Here is a 9,290-nt window from a genome sequence, read left to right as displayed (position 1 = left end):
CAGGCCAGTCATTAATTTGCTAGTAAATGAAGTGTTGCAAAGAACATCTTGTGATTATAATTCAATGCCAGTTAACACAGATACTTCTTACCAAGTGTTGCAGGAAAGAAACAACCACGTTTCCTGAGCTCCATCAGTTCAGCTTTTCTTTCCCTCCTTAAAGGTAGAATAAAGCTCTTACTGCCTCTTACTACAAAAGTCAAAAACCCTGTAATATATGAAGAGGGGGAGAAAGAACATGACAGAGAAATACACCCAGGGGGCGGGCCTTTTGAATGAGATGGGATTGAAAGCTCCCATCTTCAAGAACCAGCAACCACCACAGAAATCCAGACCCCCTCTTACATCCCCAAAACGCTGTGGTCTGCACAGCCCAGTGTGAAGCAGTAGTGATAAGGACTTGCAACAGGCAGTTGTGACAAGAACTTCACAGGAGAACAAGATCCATTCATCAAAGTGGGTATCAACTCTCTTATTCCCCAAAGCATTCAAGCTAGAACATAACCAGAAATTCTATTAATAACTATGGCGAAGCACCCAAGACAAGCAGAAATGGCCATACAAAATTGACTGAAAACACAGAACTTGACTCCCTTGACTTGGAGCATCATCAGAACCAGCACCCTACCGTTAGTAAGTCATTAGATAAATTGCTGACAAACCAGATAACGCTACTTAGTGGATACAAGTGTTTAGGCTCTGTGTTCCCTCCAACCCTATCCCTTTAGCCAGTACAAGTACTTGCCATTTTTTTAGTCATAAAGCACTTTTCAAAACACAAGCTTTTTCTATAATGCTGAGGACAGTTGACTCAACAGATTAATATAAAAAGGAACAAAGTACATCGGTAATAGAGGAGAACGGAGCCCTACCAGAGCATCTCAGCTACTCTGCAGCACAGAAAAATGGGGTTCAGGTGAGGGGTTTTTGTTTGGTTTTGGTTAAGTATTTGAGTTCTAGAAGACAAAAGAAAATACAAAATATTATTCTGTATTTCACATTTTTATTAGCTTCTTGCTGGCAGGCATTACACTTGGGAATAATATTGCACCAGGCATTAAAAATATGAATTCTACCACAGGGACATTTTGCATTTAGAATCCAATATAAATATTTCTAATCATATTTCCATGGCTACAGATAATATTTGGTTGCTTGATTTATATGCATAGAAAGAAACAGTTGTCATAACTGTAAGAAACTGTACTTATCAAGTACTTTCAAAGGGTGGATTTGTTTTCCTATAATATTACAATACTGTTTGTTTATTTAGAAACTAAATTAGTCTACATGATAGCAGCTCTTCCCCAGCTGCATTTTAAACTCATTTTGTTTCTTGCTCCCAGTGTCGTAGCATTAGATGAATTAGAAACTATTTAAACGGAGGTAATTTTAGCACTTTAAGTCGAGTCAGAGAATTGTGTTAATGACACAAAATACCCTATTGTACTAATTCTTCGGACTCCCTCTTTCAAACAAAAAGGTGTCTTGACTAAACAGGCACATGCATGGTTTTTTTCTGAACAGGACAAAAGGACAGAGCTGCTAGAGAACGAAACTCCTCCAGTCCTTACTGATAAACAATAAATAGTCGTATAAAAAAAAAAAGCCCACATTGTTGCTTTAGTCAAAATCCAGACTCTCTTGGGTTTACTGTCCAATTAAGTTGCTAATCACCAAGCGGCTCCTGTGGAGTCAGAATCAGTCGTCTGTTTTCCGTGCCAATCTACAGAAAGTCCAGTTGTGCTCCACTGTGTTTTCATTGGCACGCTCGCTCATATGATGAACTCTGGTATTCCTGATCGTGAAGCCTTGCTTTGTGATGTACTCCATGAGATGGACTCTGAGCGACACTTCCTGATGGTAATCGCATGGCCCAAAAGTGAAGGAAACCTGGCAGTCCCTGGTGTCCATCATATGCTTATTCCACTTTGTGAAGTGGTTTGAAATGCCTTCCAGTAACGAATGGACTTTAGTCGTGATAGTGAGCTGCGTGATGATTACAGCCACCGGGTTGGAATACTTGGAAAGCTTCCGGGTGCTGGACAGCTCCACCACCTCCTCAAAGGTATCCACGGGATACAGTGGCTTGGGGTCATTAAGACACTGAATTAGCGGTTCAATCTGATAGAAGTCCGCTTCCTTCCGAAGCAGGTCGAACTCCTTGAAGTCCAGTGGCAAAGTGAGCTCTGAGGTCCTTAAAAAGTTAAGAACATAACGGAAAAGTGGTCCATCTCTGTCAATAAAGTAATTGCCCTGAGAGTCCCTGGCAGTGGGGAAGTCTCCCCTGAACATGGCCCCAAGCATTGAGTCAGGATATCTCGTTAGAGTTGTGAGGGATGTCGTATACATGTGTCCACCCACATTTAGCGTGACTGGATCAGTCATCTAGAAAGAGAGAAATTGCAGAGTTTATCAAGCCACCACAAGAAGATTCGATCACCTCACTGACACACATGGTAAATACTGTTTGAAAAGTGCAGGCTGTGGAGAGAATCACGCCTCTTCCATTTGAAGCCTTTAAGCAGCATCTAAACCTGAACAAATCCAAGCCACCTAGCAACAAGGCACAACCGGCAACTAGACAGGATGATACTTAACATTCAGAAGGCATATTTCCAGAATGCTTTAGAAATCTTAACAATGGAGCTACTGTCACAGAAGCAAGTTTTGCATTTGGGCAACAAGTTTTTTCCTATTCTACAGATGGGGAAATGAGAACAGAGAGATTTCCTGAAGAACAAGTTAGTCTGAATGAGGCCCATCAGTGTTCCTTACTTTCACAATCTGTCTCTCATTCTAGAACAAAAAAAAAAAAAAAAGAAAAAGGAAAAAAAAAATCAGCTGAACAAGTCTTAAGCCTCTTTCTCTCTCTCAAAATAGGATGACAGCACAAGTTTAGACACAGGACCAAGAGCTCACAATCAAAATAATCCACGCTCTGGTTAACAGGAATCATTAAAACAAGCAAACAAAAAAGAACTTTCGGCTTTTAACTCTAAAAAGAAACATTTATTAGCAAATCAGCATGCTGTGTAGAAGAGGGGGGCAGAGCACAAACCAGTCTGCATCAGCTTCCAAATAGCACATGAGGAAGCAAGAGAGAAAGGAACACAAATCCCATCTGGCCACCAACCCTAACAACCAGGACCGAGGCCAGCCAGAGAAAAGAGACATATGCATGGCAGCAGAATGTTTAGAGAAAGAGAAGAGGAGAAAAATAATGTGCGTTTGTCTAGTTTGAGACAGAGTTTACAAGGAAAAATACTCTTCTTCATAAATAAAATGACAAAGTCCTAAAACTTATACGCAGGAATCACACACTATTTTCAGTCTTTGTGTGTTAGGAAAACGGTAACAGTGAGCTTAAGGCATCGGTTAAGTACTCACTGACCATACCTAGGAAATATGAATCTGAGCTCTCCCCACAAATAGCATGCGAGACGAAGTACTTCAGAGAACCTAAGTAAGCTGTTGTAACCTGCACAGGTTTTCTTCTCACATGACTGAAGCTCTGGATCTACACAAGACAGATCTGTAAGGATTCTTTCTGCAAGATCTTGAAAGCCCAGTTGTACTGCACAGCACACACTTACACAGGCTCACTTACCATATATCCCCAGTCTCCATTATCCATCTGTTCAATTGCTTGAACTGTGGTATTCCAAGTTTAACAGAAGGCTGCTGAAAGGATACACGATTCACCTCCTATTATCTCCCTGCAGGAAAAAGCACACACACAAAAAAAACCAAAATAAAGAACAAAACAGGGCAGACCATCAGCACCTATAAGAACTGAAAGGAATGCTTTCTAACCAAAGGCAGGCTCTCTGCCAGGAGAACGTTCAGCTACAAAACCACATTAACAGGAGAATCTACAAACGTGCTTTTCCCTCCTTCTCCCTTCACGCTACCCAGAGGACTGCCTCCGGAGCACATGGGTAATCACTCTACTGGCTGTCTGATCATCCCAGTTTTGTTAAATAACAAGCAATGCGCCTCTGAGGATAATATACGTTCACAAACAGACTACTTTTCACCTGGGAAGCAGTGAGTACTTTGAAAGACAGATGTCCTTTTCCAATTAAAAAGTTTATTTGGCCACCACCAGTGAAGTCATACATGTGTTCCATTAATATTAGCCAAAATTCCCATGCTCCAGTTTCAAAACTGCACAGAAGAATAAATCAAGCATGAAAGTCAATGAACAGTAAGAAGAAAAAAAAAATCTCACTGCAGAATTAATAATTCAGTAGTGGATAACTGCAATTGATAGCAAGAACATTAACTTACAGACAAAGAGTATGAATGGACTTCAGAGACACATACGCATTCTCCAAAGCAATTTCTTTAGGGACAAGCCAGAGGACATCAAACATGCTTTCAACAATGCTTCGACAAAAGCAATTTGAGGAGCTGTTCAGGCCGTAACTTCCCAGAAGACCACTGAACTGCTGACTTGCATAACAAGGGGACTCTCTCCACACAAGCACAACAAGGGAAATCCACAGGCCAGGTTGTACAACTTGAGGGGAGCGGTGGGAGCAAATGACCCTAGACACCAGTGGAGATTTTCCAAAGGTGGCCTCTCAACCATGTCAAGCAATGTATGGACAGAGAAACCAGTTGTCGTTAAGCCTCTATCCCTACACAGAGCCTGCCTCTCTGCTAGAACTGCTGAAAATTTAGGTCAGTCTGTTTTAAGTAGGGTACAGCTTCTCAGCTTTGTTTATTTTTACATCTTAAAGACCACACAGTTACCAGGACTTCTGCTCCCATCCTCTTTACTAGCAAACTTCAACACGCATTCACCCAGCTAAAAGCAGCACAAAGACTTAGCCGAGCCAGAGCCCTACATTCCAAAACAACTGAAGGGTCACAGGTTATTCCCAACCAAAAAGATCAGTTGCCCCTCTCATTCCTAGCTAATGAGATTGGATGGTCTCATTCACCACAGAACAAGGCAGCACATGCCACCTCTCTGGGCTCTGCTACCCTGCACAAACCCACAGCCTGGGCACAACAGCATCCAGCAAGTCAGGCCTTTGGGGGCTGGCAGCACGAGCACAGCCTCAGCTGCATCTCAGATGTATTAAAGACCAGAAAAAACAAAATCGGTATATGAAAATAGTGAGGTCAGACAACAGAAGAGTAAGGAATACTAAGATACAGAACTAGTCATACCGGGATCCTATTTTTACAAATTAGACAGAGCATGCCTCAAGAAAGTACATTAAAGCATACACACACACACACCCCGACAGCAGATAAACCTGGAATGCCAGCTCTTTTGCCAGCCTCTGTAATTATTTTCTTTTTTAACTGCTCACAAATCAAGAAGTTAATTCACTCAAGTTTTCTTTATTTGCAATCATCACTTAAGTAAAGCTCTTAACTGTTCATCAATAGCCCAGATCTTTTAAATTCCAGCACTTACAAGCATCATTCTGGTCAAGCATAACATGCAGATGCATTAAAACCATAGGAGAGACTGGTACCAGTTTCTGATATTCAAGGAAAACATTCACTTGAAAATGAAACTATGCAGCCAGCCAGAAACTGCACTAGAAATCATGATAGATGAGATCTGCTGCTTAATAAAATTAACTGGAATTATACATTCAGAATATTTCAGAGACAGACAGATGTCCAGAATTATTTAAACTGGTGGACAGACACCATGTTATTTTGGTCAGCATCTAAGTCCACGCTACAGATGAATCAAGACTTTATCAGTGAAAGAAACAGATGACGCTGCCTGTCTGTACAAAGGCATGAAATAATCTTTGATCACAGCACTGCTATATAACACCGGAGTGAATAATTTACGATAGCAATTAGCTTAAACAAACCCAGCCCTCAACATACAAGTGGCATCAAGAAATCTCACTGATTTTTGTGTAAGGACCCTGAATCACTAGGCACACACAGGCATCCCTGGCAAAGCTGGTGCTGGAGCGAGATGTTCAGTGCAAAGGGATGATACTGGGAAGCCATCCTAAAATGTCCAAGTGTGTTCACAACTGCCTGCTGCTTCCCTCATCAGCTGGGGAGACAACTTCACAGGCAACAATAGCTCTGTTCAGGTACAACCCGAGATAAGGACTAGCAAACCACATCACAAGAAGGGTGGGGACATACACCCTTTCAACAACGCTTTAAATTCTTCCTGAATGAAATACAGTGATGCATCAGTGGGGGTGGGCAGACACTCACTCCATCCATACCCTGGGACAGGCAGCCTCAAGCCAGCTCTTGTCCCTGTTTCACACAACAACATACAGCACCCAGGGACAGCCTTGCTAACACTGCTACTACTCACGTTCAGCTACCAGATATACAGCTGCATGTCATCTGCTCCCAAAACAACCTACCTTTAATAACCAAAAGAAATACTTATTTTAGATGAAATTCAGCCACATCAACTGCTGACACCATTTAAGCCAAACAGGATATCATTCTTTGGTGAGAGCAGAAGTGCACTGATCATGTCAAACCACAGCCCTACTTTCGTTAATCTGCTTCTGCAAGCAGGGAGAAGATACACAGCATTAACACAGTCATCACAGCTGCTGCTGTAGCCCAGCAGCAAGCACATCCAAAACTAGAAAGGCACAATGAGAAGCAAGTACCTTTGAAGAAAAGCACTCCAGTCATCATTTTATACATTTAATATACAAAATTGGATACCTGCACTTAAAAAATGCTCACTCTTAGTTCATATGTTATGACCTAGAGGATTACTAGGCTATTTACCAGCAACGCTACAGCCAGCAGGTAGTCCCCATTAACTTCAGCAGGGCTTCTCTCAGAACAGAGCTGCTAACGTGCAACTATTTTGCAAGTGCAGAGAAAACAAGTAAGAGTCAGCTGAACATCTGCATCTGTGAACCAACACACAGGCCAGGAGATGCCAGCTGGGACCACACTGCATTTGATCAAGGCCAAAAGCTACACACTGCACCTGGAGAAAATCACTGCACTGGTTGTCGCATGCAGTTACTTGAAGGAGGAGCAGCAGAAATACACCTAACAGTTAAAAGTTAAGAGGCAGGCAGCACCTGATTTGCTCTGAACATTTTTCATCTAGTTTTTCCAACAAAAGAATTAAAGGATTTACTTGTGGCGCTAGTCTTTTAACAGTTTGGTACCTATATTACAACACAAGCTGTTTAAGCTCCACACAAACTGATTAACTTCAATAGTTACCTTAGATTTATATTTCTAGGTCAATATAAAAATTGACAGGAATTCTACCAATGGCAACTGAAAAATTATAAAGAGCAAAGCTACTTATACAGATAGATATATATATATGTATATACATACTCGGTATTTCAAGCTACTCACCCACTTAGTGAGCCTTTCACATTTAGATCATCAAAGATGAGAAAAAATTCCTGCCCTCTGTACAGTTACGCTGTACATGGACAATCTCTATTCCCCAGCCAGTCACAGCATGTGAAATGCAATTTTTTATTGTAAATCATTATCAGTAACTCACTTGTACTGACAAAAACTAAGCTAGCACCAGTGATGACTGTACTCCACCAAACTGTACAGCAAGATGACAAACTGCAGAGCAAACCCATGAGGCTTGAGCACTGTGCTACCCTAACCAAGAGAGCGAGGAGGAGGTAAGCTCTTAAAACAACCAGGTACCGAACCTTCTGGGAACTCAGCAGATCAGCTTCACTAAAGAAAAGCATCTGTCACCTTCTGTACATGTCAAGTTTATAATGACTAATACAGCTTATTTAGAATTAACTTAGTTCTTGCTTTTCACTAGTATTTAGTCTTCACCTCAGGCAGGAGGGAAAACCACTCATGCCAGCCACTCAGCATTTTCACTCCTTTATGTGTAAATGCTTCACTATAAATTCCAAGCTCCTAAAGTTTCCCTACCTTCCCTGAGGAGCTCTATGACATCCTGGTTTAAGTCCAGGTTCCAAACTTTTATTTTAATTGCTACTTGTTTGAAGAGCCCACATCACAAAATCACTTTGGCCCTCCTCTCACGAGAGCCAAAGGAAGACGCTTGTACCTAGCCTGGTCCTGCCGGCGCTGTGTTGCTGAAGCAACCCAAGGTACCCAGGCTTTCAGCACTCGTGCCAACCTTTGGGTTTTAATGCTGTATTTTGCTTCTGTGAAACTAAACAGTAGTTGTCTCCATGTGGAAACGTGCCTCCAAACAGTTTTGGAGGAATGCAGATGTCAGAAATACTAAGCCTCCCTTCACACACCAGTGGGGCTCAGCACATACATGGACCGAGGAGCCACAGCAAGACCGGGGCAGAAATCCCTCCTAGTGCCCAGGCAGAGAGGGGCCCGGGCCGGCAGCAGAAACCGGGAAGTGCTGGTTTCCATCACAGAGGAGCCAGCGAGCTCACGGTGGAAGAAGTCTCCCCAGGATCACAATGATTCAGCAAAGATGCTGGAAATGAACCCAGGCATTTGTATCCCCACCCCTGCAAATGACCCAAGAGCCCACACCCTCACCCCCACCCCAAGCCAGCGTCCCAGCTCTGCCTCCCCTCCGGGTAGGGCAGGGGGATCCATGCCCTCCCCAGGCGGGGCAAAGCCCACGGACCCCGGGCCCTCCCTGCCAGACCTCACGGGCTGCCACCCCGGCACCCTCCCTGCTCCTTCCTCCTGCCCAGCCGCCAACCGGACCCAGGCACCGGCCGTCCCATCCCCACCCTAACGTCAGGGCTCCAGCACCCGGTCCTGCAGCCCCCCCGGTCGCGAGGAGGCCCCAGGAGCCCGGCCCTGCGCCCTGCCCCTCGCCCCCCCCCCCCCGTGCCCCGCCTTCACGCGTTGCCCCACAGCGGCCGCGGGCCCCCCCGCCGCGTCCGGGCCCTGGCGCCCCAGCGCCCCCCCGGAGCGGAGCAGGGCAGGTCCCGGGCGCTCGGCCCCGTTGTCCCCAGCCCCGCGGCAGCGCGGCCCGGCACTCACGGGCGCAGCTCCCGGCGCTGAGGCAGAGCCCGGCGGCGGCGGGGACGACTGAGCGCGAGCCCGGAGTTGAGCCGCCGCCGCGGGCGGGGACAGAGCGAGGGTGTGTCCCGGTACGGCCCCGCCCCCGCCGCAGCCACACCCCCTTCACCTCAGGGCCGCCGGCCAGGTGGCTGCGCTCAGCGCCCGCCCTCGGCCCCGCGCCCGGTCGTGGCGTCACCGAGGGGGCTGCGGGGGACCCGGCGCGGGCAGCCCTGTCCCCAGGGGGCGAAGCCGCGGCCGCGGGCGTGGCAGCTGAGCCCGAGCCATGCGCCTCCCCGTCAACACAGGGGCGGGCG

The 9,290-nt window shown here is 45.5% G+C and overlaps 1 protein-coding gene across 2 annotated transcripts; it reads right to left on the bottom strand.

The window, feature by feature from the left end:
- Positions 1-80: 80 nt before the first annotated feature.
- Positions 81-9,097, bottom strand: KCTD6 (potassium channel tetramerization domain containing 6). 2 transcript variants are annotated; one of them, XM_080382933.1, is made up of 3 exons: positions 8,956-9,097; positions 3,611-3,719; positions 81-2,388 (listed from the first exon to the last, which is right to left on the bottom strand). In XM_080382933.1, exons 2-3 carry the CDS (start codon positions 3,635-3,637, stop codon positions 1,702-1,704), a joined length of 714 nt encoding a protein of 237 aa, XP_080239059.1. In that variant the 5' UTR covers positions 3,638-3,719; positions 8,956-9,097; the 3' UTR covers positions 81-1,701. The 2 variants fall into 2 exon arrangements, with proteins under 2 accessions (XP_080239059.1, XP_080239060.1); XM_080382934.1 differs by lacking the exon at positions 8,956-9,097 and adding an exon at positions 4,041-8,777.
- Between the last annotated feature and the right edge of the window lie 193 nt (positions 9,098-9,290).

Source organism: Falco punctatus (assembly GCF_963210335.1).
Source record: "Falco punctatus genome assembly, chromosome: 4".
Lineage (NCBI taxonomy): Eukaryota > Metazoa > Chordata > Aves > Falconiformes > Falconidae > Falco > Falco punctatus.
Note: the sequence above shows the minus strand (reverse complement) of the source record. Positions and strands in the feature narration are given on the sequence as shown.

Bases quoted from the DNA above. Each gene is read 5' to 3' on its own strand.
- KCTD6 (XM_080382933.1), bottom strand. From the start codon at position 3,637: ATGGATAATGGAGACTGGGGATATATG. The intron at 2,389-3,610 runs GTAAGTGAGCCT...CTCTCTTTCTAG, and splicing joins ATGGAGACTGGGGATATATG to ATGACTGATCCAGTCACGCT.